The following is a 25,111-nucleotide window of genomic DNA, read 5'->3' as shown; positions in this document are numbered from 1 at the left end:
TCCTACACTCCCTGAAGTACTTGCAGGTGTCAGCCGGTTTCTCTTCGGAACCCACCTTCTGAGCCTTAAGTGGGATAAACACATATGATTGCTTTTTTCAAGCAGAAAGTGATTCAGACATGTCTCAAAATCATTCATGCCCATCTTTATAAGTTTCTGCAGTTAGAAGGATAGGCAAGGAAACCTCTCATAGCCTTGCAAATCCAGCTCTGATCGTCTTTAGGTGCCTAACTCCCAGTGAGGTTCTGTGCAGTATTAAAGGGGTAGGACTTAGTTAAGTTCTGTTTATTAAACATCAGTAATTACTTTATGGGCGTGGCTACTTACATCCAGTAACTATGAGACTTTAAATGTTACTACCCTTTGCTGTCCTGAAACTTACTCTGTAGACTTGAAATTTACTCTGTAGACCAGGCTGGCCTCAACCTCAGAGACCCACCTATCTCTGCCTCAGTAGTGCTGGCATTAAGACATGCATACCACCACCTGGATATATATCCTCTGAATATAGCATAGCATTCTTTGGTTGTTGGCATTATAAAATGCCCTAGGCATTGTACATCTCCTTCCCAAAGCATACAGTTGATACTTTTTTTAAAAAAATCAAGTGTTGATTCTTTTATTTTTAATTATTTTACTTTGGGTGTGATGCTGTGTATATCTTTAAACCCAGCACTCAGGAGGCAGAGGCAGGCAAATCTCTGAGGTTGAGGCCAGCCTAATCTACATAGCAAGTTCCAGGATGGCCTGGGTTACATAGAGAGATCCTGTCTCAAAAAACCAAAAACAGGTTGGGGATTTAGCTCAGTGGTAGAGAGTTTGCCTAGCAAGTGCAAGGCCCTGGGTTCAATCCTCAGCTCAAAAAAAACAAAAACAGAAAGCAAAATGCCAAATCATCATCATCATCATAATTGCACTGGATGTAACATAAATGAGCCAGTACTACTGTTTACATGAGTGTGTAAGTCTCGAAAACTGTCCCAGAAAGAAAATACTGTTGTTTCTCTTACTAAAAATGAGGAAACTAAGGACAAAAAAAGCTAAGTTATTCATCCAAGTTTACATATCTAATTACATATCCATTCACACAGTGGAGGGAGCACCTACCCACAGTGTCATTCACACAGTGCAGGGAGCACCTGCCCCCAGTGTCATTCACACAGTGGAGGGAGCACCTACCCCCGATGTCATTCACACAGTGGATGGAGGGAGCACCTGCCCCCAGTGTCATTCACACAGTGGAGGAAGGGAGCACCTACCCACAGTGGAGGGAGGGAGCACCTACCCCCAATGTCATTCACACAGTGGAGGGAGGGAGCACCTACCCCCAATGTCATTCACACAGTGGAGGGAGGGAGCACCTACCCCCAGTGTCATTCACACAGTGGAGGGAGCACCTACCCACAGTGTCATTTTAAAGAATACTGTTTGGGAAGAAAAGCTGGGAGTTTAGTTTTTATGTTTTCTAGGGTGTTTTGTTGTTAAATGATAATAATATCATTGTATATCGCCTTAAATTGTTTTGCTTTATTATTGTGAGGAGTGTGCATGTGTGGCGAACAACTCTTTGGAGTTGGTCCTCTCCTGCCTCCCTCATTTGGGTTTTGAGGATGGAACAAAGACGACCGTTCTTGTGTTGTTGTGTAGTAAGCACCTTTGCCCACTGAGCTGTCTCACCAGCCCTGGGCTGCTTCTGAATTTTGACCTGGAGCAAGTTGTTAGCAGCTTGGCAGTGTGGAACATACCAGCATCTTAGAGCACTAGGAGACTGAAGCAGGAGGGTCTGAGTTCCAAGCAGCCTGAGCTCCCAAGTGCACCTCAAAACAATAAACAGGCCGGCTAGAGAGGTGGCTCAAAGCTAGGGCGTTTGTTGTTCTTGCAGAGGACCCCGGTGCCGTTCCCAGCACCCACATGGTGGCTCACAACCATTTGTAACTCTGTCTTAGGGTTTCTATTGCTGTGGTCAGACACCATTAGCAAGAGCAACTTGGGGAGGAAAGGGTTTCTTTCAGATTATAGTTTGTAAGGAACTGGTGCAGAGGCCATATGGAGGAGTGCTTCTTACCGGCTTGCTTAGCCTGCTTTCTTGCAGTACTCAAGACCACCAGTCTAGAGGGTGGCACCACCCACAATGAACTGGGCCTTCCCACATTGCTATGGGATAATGCTTTTTGTACACTGGTTTAACAAAATGCTGATTGGCCAATAGCCAGGCAGGAAGTAGGTGGGGCTAGCAGACAAGGAGAATTCTGGGGAAAGGAAGGCTGAGTCAGGAATCACCAGCCAGATACAGAGGAAGCAAGAGGAGAATGTCTGAGAAGAGGTACCAAGCCACATGGCTAAACATAATGTAAGAGCTAGTTAATAATAAGCCTGAGCTAATGGCCAAGCAGTTATAATTGATATAAGCTTTGAGTGATTCTTTTTTTTCTTTTTTTTTTTTTTTTTTAAGATTTATTAATTCATTTATTATGTATACAGTATTCTATTTGCATGTGTCCTTGCAGGCCAGAAGAGGGCACCAGATCTCATTACAGATGGTTGTGAGCCACCATGTGGTTGCTGGGAATTGAACTCAGGACCATCTGGTAGAACAGCCAGTGCTCTTAACCACTAAGCCATCTCTCCAGCCCTTGAGTGATTATTTTATAAGCAGGCCATGGGACTGTGGGGGCTTGGTGGGACCAGAGAAACCTTCCGACTACACCACATCAATCATTAATCAAGAAAATTCGCCGTAGGCTTGACCACAGGCCAGACTGGTGGGGACATTTTCTCAGTTTAGGTTCCTTCTTCACAAATGACTACCATGTGTCAAGTTGATGTAAAACCAGCCAGCACACTCCAGTTCCAGGAGATCCGATGCCCTTTTTGATCTCTACAGGTCAGCAGGTTGTCACATGGTACATGTACAAACATGTAGGCAAAGCACTCACACACATAAAAATAAATACATCTTAAAGACTCTTTTAAATAAACAAACAAAAATAGTCAGCATTAGGAGCCAGATGTGTTAGCACATACCTCTAGGACCAGCACATGGAATAATGAGGCAAAAGGCGTTATGGGACTGGAGAGACGCCTCAGCATTTAAAGGCACACAGGGACTGCTCTTGCAGAGGACCTGAGTGGTTTTCAGCTCCCAGAATCGGGCAGCTCACTGCTGCTTATGAATGACTCCATCTTCAGGGATCCAGCCACCTCTTCTGGCTTCCATGGGCAGCTGCGCTTATAGTCATACCCCAACACAGGCACACACATATGCATATAATTAAAAAGAAAAGTTGTTTTGAGGATTGTTACAATGTTACTTGTTGCCGTAGCAATTGTGCCCTCCATTTATGTGGCACTTCTCCGTTTGTTCAAGTGCTCTGAAATGCATTCACAGGAGACACGGTAGCTCAGGCTTTGCCGTTCCATCCCTTGTTTCTTCCTGTACTCCAGCACTTCCAAGAGTGATTCGTTCAGTAGCAGACTCATTTGGAACCAGAAAACAAAAGATACAAAACATTGCTGCAGCTGTGAATTGAAGTATGTTCACCGTAAGAGCTTTAGAGTCACTTCAGGTTCCTTTCGCAGGCCCTGCGGTGGTCAGTCAGCATCTCCCTCGAGTCCTGCTCCTGTGGAAGTGTGTCTTTCCAGTGTCTCCCAAAGATCTAGAGACAGAAAAAAGCCGAGGAGATGCGTTTACGTGGCAAGTAACCCTGGAGGGCCGAGCCGGTGCTCTCTGTGGTAGGTTCACCACTCTCTGTCCTGTCCTCTCGCTTCCCCTCCCTTTGTCTGTGAGTGTTCTGTGTGGTTCCTCTAGTGTGAGCGCACGGGGGTCTGCCGAGGGTCTCCATACCGGACGTAGTCAGTTAGCTGGGCATGACCGAGTGCCTGCCAGTGACCCAGATCTGAGAGCAGTGCCTTAGACTCCTCCTGACCACATGTCAGAAATGACAACATTGCTTCAGGTAGATACTCTTTTCAGAAATGGAAGGATTTGATTTCATTAGCCCTGAAGATGCATGGTTCCCAGTAAGTATGTATAACCATGTATAGGCTTGGAAATAACATTAGGATGTTTGAGCTAAGGAAAGATGGCTTTCCTAGGAAAATTAGAAAGCACATACTTGTTTGTTTATTTGTAGCATTTTACTCTCAAAAAGAAAACAATTTTTATTAGGCTAGTTTTAAAGTATTTATTTTAATCCCCTTGTGAAGCAGTCTGAGTTGAGTATCTGTGAAATCCCTGGCTACAGTCTATGTGGTTCTGTAGAATTAGTGAAAAACTGGCAGGCTTGGAAGTCTAGGCTGTTTTATTTTAAGATTTATTTTTAATCTTCATTTATGTATATGTGAATGTCTGTGTGTGTGCACCGTTGTGTGATGGTGCTTGTGCGGGCCAGAAAAGGAGTCCGATCCTCCTTGTACTGGACTCCTAGTGACATGAACCAGATGCGGGTTCTACACATTCTCAACCGCTGAGCCATCTCTCTAGCCCTGATTTTCTTCCTTTTTAAATTTGAGACAGGGTCTCACTATGTAGCCCTGACTGTCCTAGAACTCACTTTGTAGACCAGGCTGGCCTTGAACTCAGAGAGATCTGCCTGTCTCCCAAGTGCTGGGATTAAATGCTTGGGCCACTATGCCCAGCTTTGTCTTCTTTGCTTTTTTAAACTTCTGCGCTCCAGGGCTAAGTGCAACTCTAGGACAACAGCATTTTGTTAATTGACTAGTCTCTTAGCAATCCCAGGAAAGTCTTTTTTTTTTTTAATTCTTCTCTTACACAATACATAATGACTGTAGTTCCTCCCTCCCTCCCTCCTCCATTTCCCTTCAGAAAAGAGCAGGCCTCCCAGGGGTATCAACAAAACATGGCTTAGCAATAAAACTCGGCACACACCCTCATATCAAGGGTGGACGAGGCATCCCAGAAGGAGGAAAAGGGTCCAAAGAGCAGGGAACAGAGTCAGAGACACCCCACTCCCACTGTCAGGAGTCCCACAGGAACCCCGAGCTAACAACCTAGCGTACATACAGAGGAGCTAGCACAGACCCATGCAGGTTCCATGATTGCCAATTCAGTCTCTGTGAGCCCCTATGAGCCCTGCTGGGTTGATTCTGTGGGCCATGTTCTCGTGGTACCCTCAGCCCTTCAAGCTCCTACAATCCTTCCTCCCTTTCTTCCATGGGGTTCCCCCAGCTCCACCTAATGTTTGGCTGTGGGTCTCTGCTTCTGCTCCCATCAGTTGCTGGATGAAGCCTCTCTGATGACGATTGGGCTGGGCACCTCCTGTTCTTCTGACTGATAGGAAATTCTTGAAGATATAGAGATGGAAGATACTAGCTTCCTTTTTGCCACAGAATTTCAAGCTGTTTTTTGTATTGAGCACATGTCTCTGTAACATTGCTGATGGTATACATAATTGAATGTTCCTGTCTCGTAAATGTCTGTTCTCATTTTCAGCTGTCAAGAGCTTCATTTCCCACTGTGGTGACCTCCTTACTGAGGAAGTTATTCAGCGTCTTCTGCCACCACTTCCCTGCGCTGTGGATTTGCTGACTCAGTAAGGATCAGCCTGGTAGAATTTTCTAAGAGCACTTAGTTACCCTCTGTATGCTTTCCCTAGATACAGTGATAAGACAAGCTGATATGGTTGGTTCTTTTGCAGAGAAAGGCAATCATCTAGATGTGTGACTTTTCTTTTTTTTTAGGCTAGGATCTTGGGAGGAAATGCATATTAAAAGGGAAGGAAATTTACTTGGTGAATAATATACCTTCCATACAGGCAGATTTAACAAGAAATTAAATCCTAAGCCTGCTAACCTTTGCAGGTATGCATTGTATTGGTTTGTGAGTGCTGTTCTGTGTTCCTAAGAACTAGATGCTTGTTAACACTTCTGGGGTTCTGTGTTTTTATACTTTTCTTAAGTTGATTTCACATCTATCAGGGAAAGTACACATTTTAGAGTGTTTTTGTGTGTGTGTGTGTGTGTGTGTGTGTGTGTGTGTGTGTGTGTGTGTAACTTACAGTCATAAGCACTAATTTCCAAATTAATAAGTTATAGTGAAAAATCTTTCCAAAAGTTTTTAATGATATATCATTTTATATATAAAGAAAATACATTTAAGGCATGGCCTGTAAAAATATAGTAATAGAGTAAACGTCATTGAATCAAACATTTGTAGAGCTGGGGCTACGAACATTTGCTATTAAGGGCCACAGTAAATATTTTAAGCTTTATAGGCTGTGAAGTCTGCATTGAAATGCTCAGCTCTTAGAGCTCAGAAGGAATCACACATGATAGGTGAGTAGGAGGCGGATGTGGCTGTATCTTAGAGTGACTTGACTTATGTGAGTGACAGACATGCCTTTGATCTTAGGGCTTTTCCTTTGACGTTGTTCTTCTTTTAGGTTGATTATAAGACATTTTACATATTTGCAATACTATTGCTGTTCATTAAAATACTAAAATTTTTTTATTAAGATGTTCTCAACTTAAACACCACATCTTTTGCTTCTTTGGTTGTTTTTTGGGAGGGAAGGGGTTGGTTTGGGTGTTTTTGTTTTTGTTTTTGTTTTTAAAGAGTCTCTCTATGTATCCCTGGCTGTCCTAGAACTCTGTATGACCAGACGGACTTTGAACTCACCGAGCCATACCTACCTTTTCTCTTAAATGTTGGGATTCAAGATGTGTGCCACCACACCTGGCCCCCATCTTATATATTTTTGCTTTGATTTTTTTTTATATTCTGATATTGATTTTTTATGCTTAAGTCTTTAATCCATCTTAAGTTGGATTTTCTACTTAGAGTGAGGTAGAAGTCTGTCAAGTATATTTATACTGCTGTGACAAAATACCTCAGACCAGGGGATTCTTAGAGAACAGAAATGTGTGTTTGAAGTTCTAGGGAGTAAGATCCAGGGCTGGCAGAATAATGTCTGGTAAGAGTCTGCTCTCCATCTCCAACATGGTACCTTTTCTCTCGTCCTTTGAGAAGGGTGGATGATGATATGTCCTCCTGTGGCAAAAGGGAACCAGACTGCCTTTGTCAAATAGTCTCATAAAGTCACTAATCATTCATGAGGGAAGGACAAAAGGCCCAGCCATTCAACATATCAGATTTGTGGTTAAGTTTGATTAGTTGATTTCTTTGGGTTTAATTGATAGCATTTAATCAACTACCCTCTGTGTGGCTTTAAGCCAGCAGGACACATTTAATCTTCTCTCACCTCTTCTACTGGAGAATTTGGAGCCAGAAGTGTGAGGCATGCCCTAATGCCTGGTCTGCATTGCTAGTTCCATGTCAGCCAAGACTGCATGGTGAGATTCTGTCTCACACAAACAAACAAACCTAGAGAAAAAACTGGACCTGACAGTGAGTCGGCTTCTGGAGCTTCCCCCTCTCTGGAACTTTGCAGAAGTCTGGTCACGCTGTATCGACAGTGCAGGAACCTCCTCTCTTGTTTTGGTAACATTTGCCCTTCCTTATCTGCTCACTGACCAGCACCACAACTTACTGATGTTACGGCAGAAGCTATGGATCCTCAGTAGGAATGCCTCATAGCAGCTTTCTCAAAGTCACCTGGCTGTCACTTGTCAAAACTGACTCTGTGATACATCTCCCCAGCATCTGGATGCTTCCAGTGCTTGCAGATGTGGCCAAGGCCATCCTCATTCTGGGTGGCGGGTCCACTGCTGAAAATGTTCAACACATGAGTTTTCAGGGACAGAAAATTTAGACCAGACCAAAGTCCAACTTCATTTTCTTTTTTCATGTGGAAAACTCACTGTCTTGTGCTTCACCTTAACAGTCTACCCTTCTGTGATTACCATCACTTATCTCACATATTACATCCCAAAATACTCATGATTCTTCCTGTGTGCCTATATCTGTGCCAGCACATCATCTTTATAATGAATACACTCTTTGAGCAAGCTGTTCGACCTTATGTTTTTGGCATTCATACACTTTGGATCATCTCCTGTTGGTGGAAGTCTGTCCTGCCCACCAGTTCCCAAATAACCTTCAGCTGCTTCCCAAATAACTGATTTGGAGGTTTAATATGAATTATAAATGCTCAGTTAATAGCTCAGGCTTGCTACTACCTAACTCTTACATTTAAATTAACCCATATTTCTTATCTATGTTTTGCCACATGGCTCACAGCTTGTTACCTCATTTTTCTACACATCCTGCTTCCTTGGCAGCTGGCTGGCATCCTCTGATTCCACCCTTCTTCCTCCCAGCATTCTCAGCTTGGCTGTCCCACCTATACTTTTTGCCTGGCAACTGGCCGGTCAGTGTTTTATTAAGCCAATTCAAGTGACATATCTTTACAGTGGGTATTCCACAGCAATCTCCTGTTGAAATTTGTTTATAACTGAATCTATATATCAATTTGAAGACTCTCAGGGTGTCTTACAAGATACAAGTTTCACACTTTTTGTTGTTGCCGTCTTTAAGTGGTGTATGTATGTATATATGATCTGTTCATTGCTACTGTATAAGAATGGAACTGAGCCAGGCGGTGGTGGCACACGCCTTTAATCACAGCACTCCGGAGACAGAGGCAGGTGGATCTCTAAGTTTGAGGCCAGCCTGGTCTACAGAGCGAGTTCCAGGTCAGCCAAGGCTACACAGTGAAACCCTGTCTTGAAAAGCAAGGAAAAGAATGTAACTGACTCTTTGCCAACCACCTTGCTGACCACTTCCGGGTTAAAGATGAGTGTGTGGGACTGGACAATGCCTTGGAGGGTGAAACACTTGCTGCATAAGCGTGAGAGCAAGGGTTTGGATCCTCTGATTCCATCCTAAAGCCAGGCAGGCACAGGAGACAGAGATGGGGGAATCCCTGGGGCAAGTTATCTGGTTAGACTAGAACTGACAAGCATTAGACCTGCATCAGTAAAGAGGGTAAGAAGACACTTGCTGTCAGCTTTGGGCCTCTACATACTCATGTACATACGTACCAGTGTACCCCCACATGTGCTAACATGCATGCACATACACACACACACACACACACACACACACACACACAATTGTGAATCTAGATTTTTCCCCTCATGGCCTTTATTGTCAAATTCTGTCTCTTAAGTACTTATTTACTCTATAAGTGCATTTTACCCCTTCATAGAAGCTGTATAGACTTATAGGTAGAGCATATCTATAATTCCAGCACATAGGAGGCAAAATGATCATCACAAATTCAAAACCAGCCTTGCTACAAAGCAAATTACAGGCCACCCTGGCCTACATAGTTGAGACTCTGTCTCTAAAAAGCATACAGGTGGGCTAGAGAGATGGCTCAGTGGTCAAAAGTACTGGCTTCTTCCAGAGGATCAAGGTTCAATTCCCAGCAATGACATGACAGCTCCTGATGACTTGACGACTTCTTCTGGCCTCCACAGGCACTAGGCATGCACCAGATGCACAGACATATGCACAGGTAAAGACCCACACACATAAATCCTTAGTAAAAATTAAAAAACAAAGAAACACCTGCCTAGATTTCATGTGCAGTGCATATGGATATGTTCTCAGTCATTCAGGAGATCGAGACATTTGAGTCAGACCTGAGCAACATAATACTTCATCCCTTTTTTCAAAAAGCCCGATGTGATGAACAGGCACTTGGGAAGTGGAGTCCTGCAGAGCCCACATTTGAAGCTAGCCTAGAGCCTCTCAAAAAGTAAACCAACAAGAATCCTGAACAGAAGGTTTTCTGATATTTTTTATTTGTTTTTATTTTGTTTTTGTTTTTTCCCAAGACAAGGTTTCTCTGTGTAGTCCTGGCTGTCCTGGAACTCACTCTGTAGCCCAGGCTGGCCTTGAACTCACAGAAATCTACCTGCCTCTGCCTCCCAAGTGCTGGGATTAAAAGTGTGCACCACCCACCCGGCCTGATAATTTATTCTTAACAGTGATATTTGCTATAGACTTCTTTTTTTAAGTATGCGCTATATTAGGCCTTTTTGTTTGGTTGGTTGGTTGGTTTGGGTTGGGTTTGTTTGTTTGTTTGTTTGTTTGTTTGTAATGCAAGACAGGGTTTCTTTGTGAAGTTTTAGCTTGTCCTGAATCTCGCTCTGTAGCCCAGGCTGACCTTGAACTCAGAGATCTGCCTGGCCCCGCCTCCCGAGTGCTGGGATTAAAGGTGTGCACCACCACCGCCTGGCTGTTTTATTTTTTAAAATGAGAAGATTTTGATTTTGACCGACTTGTTTGATGTGATAAACTTTAAGACACTATTTCAGTTTTATGAACTTCTGCATGTGGTTTTGTTATGGGCCTCTTTCTATACAATCGTAGGTATTCTGTCCTATTTCTTACACCATATTTTTCATGAAGTATTGAAATTGTTTTAACTTCATGGAATAAGGCTTCATCAGGAGAATTTGTGTGTGATTGGAGTAATCCGCCACATGAAACTTTCTGAGACCATCTGTCTGAAATTTCTATGTGAATTTTGTTTTAATACTGTAAAATCCATCTCTTTGTTTCTGACTTTGTGTGATCTATTTGGGGGATGTTCTGTGCTTGTTGTCTGTATCTTCAGAGGTTTTAGCATGAACTTGTTCTTAGCAGTGTCTCTTAAAATCAGACCTTTAAAGTTTCCTGTTACTGTAGTGCCCCTTCATTCTGGAGAAGTTTTAATTATGCTTTTTCTTGTCTTTTCTATTGAGTCTCATTAAGGGCATACCTGTTAAGCTTTGTGAAGCATAGCCTTGTTCATGTTGAAATTTGTTTTTTGCCTGTCAGTTGACAGGCTGTCAAGCTGCCACTTTGATTTGGGGCTTGTTAGATCCTTTCTATAAGATTTTCATCTTAAGCTGGACGGTGGCGGCATACGCCTTTGATCCCAGTGGTAGGAGGCAGAGGCAGGTGGATCTCTGAGTTTGAGGCCAATCTGGTCTACAGAGTGAGTTCCAGAACAGCCAGAGCTACACAGTGAAATCTTGTCTCAGAAAAAAACAATTTTTTTCTTTTTTTCATCTTTAGCTTTTTATATTCTAAAATTACTTAATTAGGTAGGTATATAAAAGCTTAGAATTGTTCTTTCATGATTGAGTTAATATGATATGCTTTGCAGAGGCATAGACCATGTTAACCCCTTTTAAGAAGGCCCCGCTCTTGTCCTTACTTTACATGGGTGCAGACCAGCCTTAGGCCCTTACGTTAGAGTTTGTGGCTGCTGCATCAGCTCAGGATTTGTATCATGCTTTTTTTCATGTCTATTTTATTTGTGTGAGAGAGTGGACATCAGGGCAGCTGTGGGGAGTCAGGTTGGTTCTGTGGTCTTACCGTGGGGCTGCAAGGTCACACTCAGGGGTTAGATTTAGGGTGTTAAGGATTGGCAGCACCCCTTTACCTGTTACCAGCATTCAGTGGCTCTACCCCCACCCTCCATACACACTTATGGTTAATGTTAATTCACCATTATCGAATAGGAAGTGTTTAGCCTTGAAAAGTACCTTTCTTTGGTCTAACTATGCAAATTTTATACTTTTATCTGTACTTATGTAACTTATTCCTTGTATTTTTGTAGGAAGGTCAATTAGAAACTAACCTTTCCCTCCAGTGGAAGCAAAAACCAATAAAAATGGTTTCCTAGAGCCTCATTTTGTTCTAATCATCCTAGTTTATGGAAACAACTGATACTCCTGAACTAAATTTTATGTATTTAGACCAAGTCAATGATGCAGAGTTCTAAAAATATAACTGATCATTTTTAACATGTAAATATAGATAGAATAGCTTTCATATGTTAGCTATAATTATCTGATCCAGCTTTAAGGAAACACAAAAGTATAATGGATTAGCTTAATTTACGTAACTAAACTATTCTACATGGGGTTTCAGAATTGTTCTGTTGTGATGATCAAGCTGAAGTTTATAAAATATAACCGGTGTTTATTTTACTTTATTTATTGAGTTAATTTTCTACCTAGTAGATTTTTGTTTCTGGCAAATGCCAAGTTGTAACTTTTGAAATTTCATACTAGAGTCTAGAGTTTCAGTTGTAATAAACATTTAACGGCCTTTGAAATGAAGTGACTTTATAGGTTCACTCTATGAAATATGTCAGAAAACTTAATTATTGTTATTGTTTTCTTTGATTGTTTTGTTGGTTCATTGCAGCACCAGGAGTGACACCCAGGCCTCATCTGTGAAGCAGGTCTCCACCTCTGAGCTATGTTCCTAGAATCCCACGTGGACATAGGACGCCACCTTACCTTAAAAACCTAAATTAGCACTGATGTCGTTAGTTTATGTTTATATGCCGAGCTGTTCCATGTTTGTGCATCTCCATATAACATACACAATTAAGATACACTCTTTCTTTTGTTTTAAGGCTTTCTTCAATACTAAAAACATATGGAAGTTCTTTGAAAACACCATCAGTAATTTATAGACAGAGACTTTATGAACTACTAATTTTATTACCTCCTGAGACCTATAAAGGTATGTGCCTTAGACCAAAATGTTTTGTTGTGACTAGTTTGATATCTAGAAATCAACAGCTGTTAAATGATTGACTGAGTGAATGAATATCGATGATTAGTGTTTGTTCTTATATGTTAGAGTACTGTCTTAATCCTCATGCTCACTGCTTTATATGAAATATAATCTATTCTTATAAACCTGACTTCTTACCGAGTGTGACAATTACACAATTATACACCTGTAATTCTAGTACTTTGGAGACTGAGGCAGGGGGATTGTTAATTTGAGACCAGCCTGGGCTACATAATGAGTTCCAGACTAGTGTGAATTACACCACACAACCATACCTGAAAAGGAAGAAGAAAGGGAGTCCAGTTCTTGTATGGCTTACATCTCTCTTGGGGGAAGTACCTGTGGCCCTGCTGTGGACAGACCTAGTCAGAGACTCCGGGGCTGTTTGTTTGTAGATTTTATAGTGTGAATCTCTAAGTTTGACTCTTGGTTTCCTTGTAGAATGCCATTTATAGTACATGCTCTTTTCCATTATTCTATATCACACTCCTAACTCTGCCAGTGCCAAAATGAATGTTTACTACTAAGCCACCAAGGTAAAATTGATTTTTACAAAGTTTATAATGTAAGTTTTGTTCTTACTATGATCAAAAAGTGACTTTTTATGAGTGGGATGCTATAGTTGATAAGGTTACTTTTTTTTTTTTTTTTTGGACAATTTCATACAGCCCCAACTTGCTACGTTTGTAGCTGAGGATGACCTTGAACTCCTGATCCTCCCACTTCTGCTTCCTGTGTGCTGGGATCACAGGGTTTATTCTAGGAGTTGAAACCTGACATTTGTACTCTCTGGGACGTCTGTCTTATTCTTAATACTTAAGTCATGTTAAGTTGCATGTTACTTCCTGTATTTGTTATTTTTTGCTCATCTCCCTTTACACATAAAGTAATACAACATATGCCACATTAGTTCAGAATATTAATATACAACTCCCTGTCTTGGCTTTTGTTACTATGTGATGACATTGTTGCCACTGACTCTTTCATGTTCATGTATGTATGTACAGAAGTGTTCACCGTCACCACGTGGTATGAATGTCCTTAGAAAGAACTGTGGAGTATTAGTTCATCACCTTACTCAGGAGCTAACAACTCATTGCTATATGTTAAGTGCAGCTCTAAAAATAGTAAATAACAGTGACTCCATTTATCCTGGATAATGTGATGATCTGGTTACACTGGCCTTTCATGGTAAAGGCTTAGAGAGTTTATAAGTGAACTTAAACTCATATCTAGTAAATAGAGGGGTCAAGGCTGATGTATGAATCTCTCAGTTGGCCTTAGTGGCAACATTGTAATCCTTGAACTGGGAGGATTAGGAAAATTATGAGTTCAAGGCCAGCCTGTAATGCATAGTGAGCCCTTCTCTTAAAGATTTGTTTCATGTTGCCCTGCCTTCACTAGAAACCTAAAAGGCAGTCCCTGCTTAGCCCCAGGTCCTTGTCACCCTGTCCTCTCCAAAGGTGCTTGTCAGGGGACTTCAGAACACGCTGGGGAGCATTTCAGTGCTGCAGTTAGAAGCCTAGGCTGCAGCAAAAGCAACTGTCAGGATTTGTACTTTAAAATTCATACATTAAAATAAAGTTTCAGGGTGTTAAGTTTTTAAACATTTAGAAGCGCAAGAATATAAACTTACAATCTACAGACTATTTTCTGGTAAGTGAGAATGAAAAACCTTAAAAAATTTTTTTTAATTGTGTTTTCTTAGAATGGGAGTTTAGGCATGCAATTGGAAATAATATACATTTCTATATTTGAAGCCAATTCTAAGATGTTCCTTAAGAAACAACATCAGGACCAGTGAGATGCCACAGTGGGTAAAGGCACTTGCTTCCAACCTGGAGCCCTGCCCAATCGGTGGAAGGAGAGAACTGACTCCCACAGATTGTCCTCTGCCCTGCACACCTATGCTGTGGCACATGTGTGTGCACATACAAACACACATAACAAATAGATTAATCTAGATGCCCTACCTGGAAAGGGCACAGCACCCCGAAGGCTGTAGATGGCCACAAGGAAGCAGTGTGTTCTAGACACAGTAGGGCAGCCGCACATGTGAGTGCACATGGCTTGTGACAGCGTGCACAGACAAAACTGATGTAGCGGGAAGTGGACATGAAGTGTCACCTCTAGCTGAGGATCTATTGGTAACTGACAGCTGCCAGAAGAGGAAGAGTTAGTCCTTTTTAAGGCTGTGACCCCTGCAGGTGGTACTAATGAGACTCAATGGATATTTCTTAAAATAAGGAAACAAAGTTGAGTGGGTGTAATGGAGCGTAGATTTGGGAGAAGATGAGGAAGATGGAAGGAAATGTTCAAAAGACAGATATGAAATTCTTGAAGAGTTAACCGAAATATTTCTGTTTTATTTTGTTTTTAAAAGAAGCTGGGCATAGTGGCACTCAGGAGGCAGAGGCAGGTAGATCTCTGAGTTTAAGGCCAATCTGGTCTACAGAGTGAATTCTAAGACAGCCAGAGCTGCATAGTGAGACCCTGTCATGAGTGAGTGAGTGAGTGAATGAATGAATGAATGAATGAACAAATGAAACAAATCCAGGAACCTATTTTATGAATTTCTTCAAAAAATAAATTCTTAATTTATCCTCAGTATTCTTAAAGTAGATCTACTTTTCTAATGTGAATTTTAAAAAATTATTTATAGAAAATTATATGATGTACTATTTTCATGTTTCAATAAAAGTAGAATATGCTCAAAGTATATTATAGACTTGCATGAAAATAACCTTATATAACCTTGATTAATTTAACTCAAAAAAGGAAGGAAGAATTAGAAATCAAAATGAACTGAGTGGGAGACCTTGAACAGTGTGCCTAGGCTTTAAGATTCAGTGTCCTCAGTTGTAAAACAGTAACAAAGAATCATGTGTATATTAGGAAGTCATGAGGTGAGAAATAGCACATGCTAAGTGGCCAGCAATCCCTGGTTCACAATTGGGTGGTGAGAAGTTACATCTGTTCTCATTCTGTTTATCTTATTTTTATGGCCTAGTTGATGAGCATAGCTGTGCTGTGGAGATAACTGGGCACAAGCTCAGTGCCACTGTACCAGCATTGTGAGGGCAGGTAATCACCAAAGCCTTTCCAGAGAGTTCAGACTTGGATTCTCAAGCTTGAGTTCCCTCAGACGAACCAGTTCTACTGGGTAATGTCTGAGGAGAAAAATTATTGTATATATTACTTTATTATCCTTCCTGTTAATATGCTGTTCTTTGTACTTTAACAATGAATTTGAGGTAGTTGTTATAATTTGCCCTTTTTTTTCATCTTTGGAACCATAACAATAGAAGTAAGGGTTTTTTTCCTTAAAGATTTTTGCATTTGAGAAAATTTGAGAAAAAAATGTGTTCTCTTTAATATATTTAATATATTTGTAGAGGAAAGTAATTAAACTTTATCATCAAGTATCACGACTAACAAGTACATGTGAGGCCCTGGATTCAGTCCTTATTATCATAATAAAAGTTATACAAGTGCATGATTTGGCCTGGTTGGTACTTGCCATGTGAGAGGATCTGAGTGTGGATCCCTATCACCCGTGAAAAAGCCGGACAAAACAGCATGCATTTTAGTGCTGGCAGGCAGAGACAGGTCGATTCCTAGAGCTCATTTCTCAGCCAGTAGAGCTGAGTCAGCAAGCCCCAGGGTCAGTGAGAGGCCCTGTCTGCAGACGAAAGTGGAAGGCCAGGTGTGGTGGTGGTCCACGCCTTTCAAGGCCAGCCTGGTCTCCATCGTAAGTTGCAGGACAGCCAGGGCTACATAGTGAGACTCTGTCTCAAAAAAGAATGAAGTGAGGAGCGATTGAAGCAGATAACAGTGATGACCTCTGCAACACTCCCTTGCAGCACGCATGCACGCAAGAGCATGCATTCCTACATGCATCCATACAAATACATATACCATACAAACAAATCCATTGGCTTTTCAAATGACATAACTCATAGTACAATAATAACCTACAATGACCTCTGATTCTTTAACACAAAGGAAAGTAGTCTTCAATTACAATGTTTGGAGAATAGCATTAAGAAAATAGCTGTAGAGCCAGTCCTGGTGAGGCAGAGGCAGGCGGATCTCTGTGAGTTCAAGCACAGCCTGGGCTACACAGAGAAACCTTGGCTCGGAAAACCAAAACAAAGGAAAGAAAGAAAAGAAAAGAGTTGTGAATTCTAGTTCTGTCCGTTGTTGCACCATGTCACCAGACGTTGATCTTGTAGGACCTGTAACTAAGAACCTGCCTTTCTACATAGAGAGCTTTTTATGGTTTTAATGTGTGGGGGTGTTTTGCCTTGCTTGCATGTGTGTCTGTGTACAATGTGTGTACCTGGTGCCCAAGGAGACCAGAGAGGGACCAGATGCCTTGCATCTGGAGTTAGCAGGCAATTGTGGGCTTCCATGTGAGCACTGGGACTTAAACCCGGGTTCTCCGGAAAGCGGCTAGTGCTCTCAACCACTGAACCAGCTCTCCAGCTAACGAAATCCCCCCGTACCTACCCTGTGGAGATTTCTCCCAGAGTCCAAAAGAGATGCTGCAAATGGCTGGGTATCTAGTCTGCGGGATATCAAAAGAATCTACGCATGCAGAGCGCTCTTTCAGTCCTTCGCTTTATTGTCCTAAGTTCTTTTCCCTCACACAGTTCTCTGCTGGTCTCTCTCTGTTCTGTCTTAGCTCTACCTGAGTCTCTGAAGTTTCCAGTTTTTATACATATACAGTCAGCAATTCTGTGGCCAAAACAAGGTCACAGGGCTTCAGTTCTCTCAGGGTCATAAAAGCAGGTAAGAGTTTACACCAGGCAGTGACTGTCAGGCTTTCTTCCCTGACCCCTTTTTTTTTTTTAGTTTTTCAAGACAGGGTTTCTCTGTAGTTTTGGTGCCTGTCTTGGATCTCGAACTCAGAGAGATCCACCTGCCTCTGCCCAGCAATTTTAAGATTTAAATAACTTTCTTCACGATTATCCAGAAAATAATGATATTTTTCTTGTTTTCTTTTCAGTTTTTCAAGACGGTTTCACTGTCACCTGGCTGTCCTAGAACTCATTCTGTAGACCAGTTGGCCTTGAACTTAGAAATTGCCTGCCTCTGCCTCCCAAATGCTGGATCTTTTTCTTAAAGAGTAGATCCAGGCTGGGCGGTGGTGGCGCACACCTTTAATCCCAGCACTCGGGAGGCAGAGGCAGGTGGATCTCTGTGAGTTCGAGGCCAGCCTGATCTACAAAGTGAGTTCCAGGAAAGGTGCAAAGCTACACAGAGAAACCCTGTCTCGAAAAACCAAAAAAAAAAAAAAAAAAAAAAAAAAAAAGAGTAGATCCAGTAGGCAGGGTGGGTCACACCTGTAATCCCAGCATTCCTAAGCCCCTCAAGGTCAAGGGCAGCTTGGGCTGCAGAGAAAGACTCTAACTAGGAGGAGGAGGCCAGACTGACTGACTGACTGACTGACTGAGTTTTCTGGTGGCTGTAAAATGAAATTTTGAGTTCTTAAGTTGTATTTGCTGTCTTAGGTTTGGTGTGGTTGAGTTCTTGTCCCAGAAACAATTATGCAAGGAATCACTGTGACTGAGAAATATTTCCACACTTAAGTATAGCAACAAAAATATCTTTTGTAGGTAGACTTTCTGTCAGGACCATTGGCTCTCCAGTGATGACATGGAGGATTACTATTAATTATGAAATCTTGGCCAATAGCTTAGGCTTGTTTCTAACTAGCTCTTGTAATTTAAGTTAACCCATATCTTTTAATCTATGTTCTTACTTTGTAATACCCATGCTGCTGGATCTGTGTTCTGGAGTCTCTGCCCTTCTTCCCAGTGTCCTCTGTGCCTGGAAATCCTGCCTAGCTATTAGCAATTCAGCTTTTTATTAAGCCAATCAGAGTGACAAATCTTCACAGTTCGTGTTGTACTGAGTGTCATATGCTGGTGGTTAAACTCACCAGCATTCCTCTGATCAACGCTGATTTGTTTTGCTAAGCCCTCATTGGTCCCTCTGTACCCTTTCTGATTCTGTCTGTAAGCTTTTGTTTCCATCTTTTAGGAAACTGCTTCCTACCCTCATATGATAGCTGTAGTTATAATTCTGTCAGCCCTGCCTGGTAGCACAAACCTGTGAAACTGAGTCAGGAGGGTCTGGGCTATAGATTGTAGTCATGCTAGCCTGAGTAATTAGTGAGACCTTGTCTCAAAGTAAGGTAAATGAGGTTGGAGGTCTAGTTAAAGTGGCAGGTTTCTTAGGTAGCTTATGCAGGCCCATCCTGGGTTCAGGTCCCAACACTGCAAACCAGGTGGGACTCCTCCATGGCACCTGCAATGCACCTTCCAGAAATGAGTTTTGAGCGGTCAGAAGCGGGTTCAGTCAGGCTGCATTAAGATCACTGGCATCATATCCTGTTCCTGGCTGCTCATCTGACCTCAGAACATTTCTTAAGAGGCTCTTCTGTAAGCAGTTAGGACTTTTATAACAACTATTGTCTTTAATACCTTTTGTTATGCTTAGTAGTATAGTAATGTTTTTAATGTTTTAAACATAATCTTAACATCATAATTTCATGGAGTTTTTTTTTTGTTTGTTTTTTCTTTGTTTGTTTGTTTTTGTTTTGTTTTTCGAGACAAGGTTTCTCTGTGTAGCTTTGCGCCTTTCCTGGAACTCACTCTGTAGCCCAGACTGGCCTTGAACTCATAGAGATCTGCCTGGCTCTGCCTCCCAGTGCTGGGATTAAAGGCGTGCGACACCACTGCCCAGCCATAATTTCATGTTTTAAAGATGACTAAATGTCGAATATCTACTCAACATCCAAATTTCCAACTGTCTCAAATGCTGGTCTACAGCAGAGAACTGCCCATCACCTCTACCCAGAAAAGAAATACCTGTAGGTCAACCACCCTAAACAAAGGATAACACACTAACAGATTGTTGAATTGCACCAGAGAGCTGTCATCAACAAAAGCCAGACTATTGAAAGTTCTCTAGAACAGATCATTTTGTTTCTTCATATGGCATACAATGAAGTGAAACACAGGGGAGGTAAGGGATTCAGATACTTGCAGTCTATCAGCTGGCTGCAACAAGTAGACCTTATACAGATCTGTGTTCCACCATAGAAACAAACAAAAATCCCATCGGTCAGACAATTGCAAGTTTGGGTACGGAGTAGATATTTGACGTTTAGTGTTTTTTGATTTGGTTTGGTTTGGGTTTTGGGTTTTTGGGTTTTTTTTTTGGTTTTGGTTTTGGTTTTTTTGGTGGGGGGGGGCGTTGGTTTTTCGAGACAGAGTTTCTCTGTGTAGTTTTGCGCCTTTCCTGGATCTCGCTCTGTAGACTAAGCTGGCCTTGAACTCACGATCTGCCTGCCTCTACCTCCCCAGTACTGGGATTAAAGGCGTGCACCACCACCACCTAGCAATATTTAAGCATGAGACTATAGAGCTGGAGAAATGGCTCAGAGGTTAAGAGCACTGGCTGCTCTTCCAAAGGTCCTGAGTTCAATTCCCAGCAACTACATGGTGGCTCACAACCATCTGTACTGAGATCTGGTGCCCTCTTCTGGCCTTCGGTCATGTATGCTGTATACATATAAATAAATCTTTCAAAAAAAAAAAACCCATGAGATTATGATGGGGAGATTATATTCAAGATAAAACTTTCTTAACTTTAGTGATCACATGTTTGTGGATGGAATGTTACACTGTTTGGGATCAGTTCAAAGTAACAGAAAGGATGCATGAGATGGGTGAGATAAGATTGCTCTGGCTGGTGCAGGGATGTGGGTTATAGCACTGGTGTCTCATTTGATGCTGATGTTTTCCATAATTAATGTGTAATGGTTTCAGTCTCGGCTTTTCATTAAACAAGTCTCTTCCTGCCTATCTGCCTTCCTTTTTCTTTTGAGATGAAACTATGATATGATGTCCGGGAAGGCCTCCGTCCAGGTCCAGGGCTCAAGCAATCCTCCTGTGTCAGCCTCCTGAGTAGATGGAACTATGGGAGTATGCCACCTTGCCAGGCTAAATTTTCTTTCCCTTGTGCTAATGAGTGAACCTAGAGAGTTAAACATGTAGGGCAAGTGTTGTTCTACTGAGCTACATACCCAGCCTTGTTTAGTTGTTTTATTTTGTTTGGAGACAAGGTGTCTATGTAGGCCTGGCTGTCTGTCCTAGAGCTCACTATATAGCCCAGGCTTGCCTTGAAATCAGAGAGCCTCCTGCTTCTGTCTCCAAGTGCTGAGATTAAAAGCATGTCCCACCATGCCCTGCTAGATGTTCTGTTTTTTATTTTTATTTTCTTTGTATATGTATATATAAGCAAAAAAGAATACCCAGTTATCAGATGCTTAAGGCGTGAAACAATTGGACTCTTCTACTTTTGTATTTCATGTACTTTTATTTTAAACAGTGATGACATGTACTTACTGCTATAAGTGTATATTCACATTGTCATTTCTCTGTCTGTTCTTAGCCTTGGGTGTAGCTGAGCCGTTCATGTGGCATGCAGTTACATCAGACTTCAAAGTTGGTCGGCCTGAGCTTTCCTTCATCCCCTACTCTTAAGTGCAAAAGCCAGTACTAAATTGCTCATTGTTCTTTTCTTCTCTGACTCAACAGGGAACCTCAGTGCTATCCTCAAAGAGCTGGCTGCTGAACTGACTGCCCCTGATACCCAAGCAGCAGCGTCCGCGTGTTTACTTCCAGCCCTTTGTCACCCCGATGACCTTCTGATACTAAGTCCTTTGCTGCAAGAGACTGACCATCGGTTTATTGAAGAACAGGTATAGTGGCTTTAGAATAATTTCTGAGGAGAGTTTGTCTTGAATGATTTCCAACCCTTATTTCCTTCCTCCCCATCTAGCTCCTGCTTGGTAATGGTGTCGCTTGTGGAAGTCTAGAATATGACCCCTTCTCTGTCTGTGAGAAGGACATAGGAGGGGACTCGGTGCCGAAGCCGCTGCCCCCAGCACTGTCACTTCCTGGCTCTGCATCCAAGCTCTTCGGGATTGTCTGTGCCAGTATGGAAGAAGCGGAGAGGTGAGTCTTCAACAGCAGCTTATCCTGAAGCAGAACTCCATCTGATGAACACATTGCTGGTGGTGAGCAGGTGCCATCAGATGACCTCACTAACCTAAGAGTGTTCCTGGGACAGGCGAGCTAAAGTCGCTTTTCAGGTAGCTAATAGTAATAGCTAATTACTAAATGCATCTGCCATAATCCCGGCACCCAGGACACGAAGGTTTTGAAAATACCAAAGGCTAATTAATGATTTCTTATTTAAGATGCCAGGTTCTTACCTGATGACCTGACATAAACCTTTGCTAGGGATCAAAGTCCACCACTCAGGAAATACTGTTCTCAGAGAAACTACATGGCCGTGCTGATGGGGAGTTTAAGTGATCGGGATTTATGGGTTGTCCCCGTTTATCCACTCCTGTTCTTTCTCCCTCCCTCTTTCCCCTGCCTTTCTCTCTAGACCACAGTGTACTTGACTCAGATCATGGTTTTTACTCTGTCATTTCATCGAATCATGTCTCCTAGTAGGTGTGGATAGCAGTTTGGTAGAAATTTCACCCTGTCCCTTAGTGAAACTTAGTTGTGAAGTTATTTCTGAAGCAGGTTTGATACAGTTTGCTTATGAATAGCCCACTTTCTTCTTTATAACAGAACTTTCTAACTTTCTTCCCTTTGTAACAGAATGACTTTTTCAGGTAGACAAATTTCTGATATATTGTCTAGTTAGAGTTTCAAAGAGATGATTTCCTTTTTTTTTTCAAGACAGGATTTCTCTGTGTAGTTTTGGTGCCTGTCCTGGATCTCACTTTGTAGACCAGGCTGGTCTCCACCTGTCCCTGCCTCCAAGTGCTGGGGTTAAAGGTGTGTGCCACCACCACCCAGTAGAGATGATTTCTTAATTACATTTAATGAAGTTTAAATTGTGCTCATCATTTTCCCTACCTGGGTTATAATAATGAACATTCAAGTATTTGAAAGGAGGTTTTATTTGTTGTAATGTTATTAAAATGTTCAGGCGTTATTCTGTTTTGATTTTTTTTTTCTATTTTGGTTTTAAATGAGTAAAAATGGTAGGTAGTAGTTTAAGGGGAGGGGGGTGTTTTTGTTTTTTAAAGGAAATGGTGTTGCAGGATCCCAGAAACAGAAAGTAAGTCATTATAATTCAAAGGCCTCTTATGGGTGTCACTAGAGAGCCAGAGGAGAGAAGCTATTTGAATAGTTTCTAGTCTCCTTTGGGCTCTTCTTCATGACAGGTCTGACTGGGTTCATGTGTGTACAGGTGCATGTGCATGCATGTAGCGGCCAGAGGATAATCCCCGTGTCATTTTTCGGATCACAGTCTACCTTAAATTAAGTCTCTCAGTGGCCTGGAACTAGCCAAGTTGTGCAGAGGCCTCCTGTCTCTGCCTCCCCAGCACTGGGATTCCAGAACCACCACTGTTTTACATGAGTGCTAGACATGGAATTCAGGTCTTTTATCCTCGCTGCATATACTTCTTCTTTGTGTTTTCTATTTTTAATTAAAGTATCCATGCTTGGCCAGTATAGGGTGCAGGCCTGTTATCCCAGCACTGGAAGACTGAGGCAGAACAGTCTGCAGAAGCAGTGGAGCATGAGCTAGACGGGGAGACCCTCTCCCCACAAAAATACCAACAAACAAAATGAAAAAGAACACTATCCTTTGTTCAGATGTTTCAAAGCTTTTTATTGGTACAATGATTGGTGGTGTTATATTTGAACAGTTTAAACAAAACCTTTTAAGAGATTATTCTGAGTTTAAAATAAATTTTTAATGTATTTATAATTGAAGTTATTGGGACTGGAAAGATGGCTCAGAGATAGAGTGTGTATTCCCCTAGCAGAGGACCAGAGTTTGGATCCCAGCAGCCTATGGACAGTTCACAAACACCAAAACTCCAGCCCCAGGAGTCGGATGTCTGCTTCTGGCTCCTCGCAGTCATACGCAGACACGCACACTGGTACTCGTGGCAAAACATATGCAAACATATAAATCAAATGTGTTTTATGCGTTGGAAGTCTGAGGGCAGTTGGCAAGAGTCATCTCTCTCCTTCCACATGGTGGGGCTGAGGAATCGAACTTGGTCCCTCGGACTTAGTGGCAAGCGCCTTTACCCACTGAACCATTTTACTCCCCAAGCTCTTTTTTTTAAGAGTCTATTGTTGTTATTTCATTTAGTTAGTTGTGGGTGAGGCATGTGGGAATCAGCTTCTCTCCTTCTACATTAGGTTCCAGGGATCAACTGAAGGCGACCAGCTTTACAGCAGGTGCTTGCCCCTGCTGTTCCTCTCATGGGCCCCAAGTTATCTTTCAGAGTAGGTGATGCTCTACATTCTGACCACAGTAATCTACAAGCGAAAGTTTGCATTGTTAGTATTAAAGCACAAACATTTTCGTTTAAAGGGGTTCGTGGGGTGGTTTGTATTGTTCATTTTGAAAAAGTCTTACTGTATAGTCCTGGCTGACCTGAAGCTTACTGTGTAGCCCCAAACTCAGCATTCCTCCTGCCTCAGCTTCCTATGTGCTAGGATTACAGGTATGTACCACCATAACAGAGCTACCACATTTTTTTAATAAGAAAAATTACAAATGGCCTCAAGGTCTCAAAACGTTTCTCTGTAATTAATAAAATGGGGAAATGTGTGACAGTATGCTTAGAGGAAAAAAAGACAAATCATAATGCTGAAGTACAGTGTAAACCCAGTTTTCTGAAAATTATTTCCATAATCCTGGAGTGGGGGGTAAAAATAAAAACAAAAGCCGGGCTGTGGTGGAGGATCTCTGTGAGTTTGAGGCCAGCCTGGTCTGCAGAGCGAGATCCAGGAAAGGCGCAAAAGCTACACAGAGAAACCCTGTCTCAAAAAACTAAATAAATGAATGAATGAATAAATGAATAAATAAAAATTTTTTTAAATAATATAAAAAATGAAAACAAAGATTCTGAAATCTCAGTGATAACTTTTTCTAGGTGCTGGGTTGTAAGTGAACTTTGGAGTACTGAGATCCTCTCCATCCTTAGTGACCTGCCATTTTTATTATACCTTCTTTTTCCCTTGAACTTCTTGCACTGTTGGGCTTTTAAAAGAAGCAACACCCACATCCCCTTTTCTTTGGTAACAAAATTGCTACTAGACAAAACTTTCAGCCTTATGGCCTCAACATTGTGATAGAGAGCTGGCCTCAAGGTGGCCTTGCTGCCATGCTGACAACCCAAGTGCCGTCCCTGGGATTCAGGTCAAGGTAGAAGAAGAGAGCTGGAGGGTGTTTCTCTGACTGTGCACACGCTGTGACACACACTTGTACTCCCTTGTAAACAAATAAGTAGAAAGAAAAAAATCTTAAGGTAGAAAGAGAGAATTAGCCCCATAAAGTTGTCCCTGACACCCCCGACACACACACACAAATAAATAAAATTGTGAGTGTTAGAGATCTGATTCCACACTCGGGGACATTGGGAGTGTGCTGGGGTCACGTCAAGGGTGCCCATCTGCCTTCCCCCCCCCCCCCCGCCAGCTGTGCACTGTGCAGCTGTTGTTTTATGCTGGTGTGTGGGTGCGTCTCACTGCCTGCCAT

At 42.0% G+C, this 25,111-nt stretch overlaps 1 protein-coding gene across 3 annotated transcripts in view; it reads left to right on the top strand.

Annotated features, from left to right (window-relative positions):
• Nucleotides 1-25,111, top strand: part of Heatr5a (HEAT repeat containing 5A) — a 115,159-nt gene that overhangs the window by 36,807 nt on the left and 53,241 nt on the right. For all 3 annotated transcript variants that reach the window (XM_036206149.1, XM_036206147.1, XM_036206148.1), the window contains exons 12-16: nucleotides 3,580-3,732; nucleotides 5,453-5,552; nucleotides 12,345-12,454; nucleotides 21,121-21,284; nucleotides 21,365-21,540. In XM_036206149.1, the coding sequence (XP_036062042.1) occupies nucleotides 3,580-3,732; nucleotides 5,453-5,552; nucleotides 12,345-12,454; nucleotides 21,121-21,284; nucleotides 21,365-21,540 (703 nt within the window). The remainder of the gene's footprint in view (nucleotides 1-3,579; nucleotides 3,733-5,452; nucleotides 5,553-12,344; nucleotides 12,455-21,120; nucleotides 21,285-21,364; nucleotides 21,541-25,111) is intronic.

Source organism: Onychomys torridus, chromosome 14, assembly GCF_903995425.1.
Source record: "Onychomys torridus chromosome 14, mOncTor1.1, whole genome shotgun sequence".
Taxonomy (NCBI): Eukaryota; Metazoa; Chordata; class Mammalia; order Rodentia; family Cricetidae; genus Onychomys; species Onychomys torridus.
Note: the sequence above shows the minus strand (reverse complement) of the source record. Positions and strands in the feature narration are given on the sequence as shown.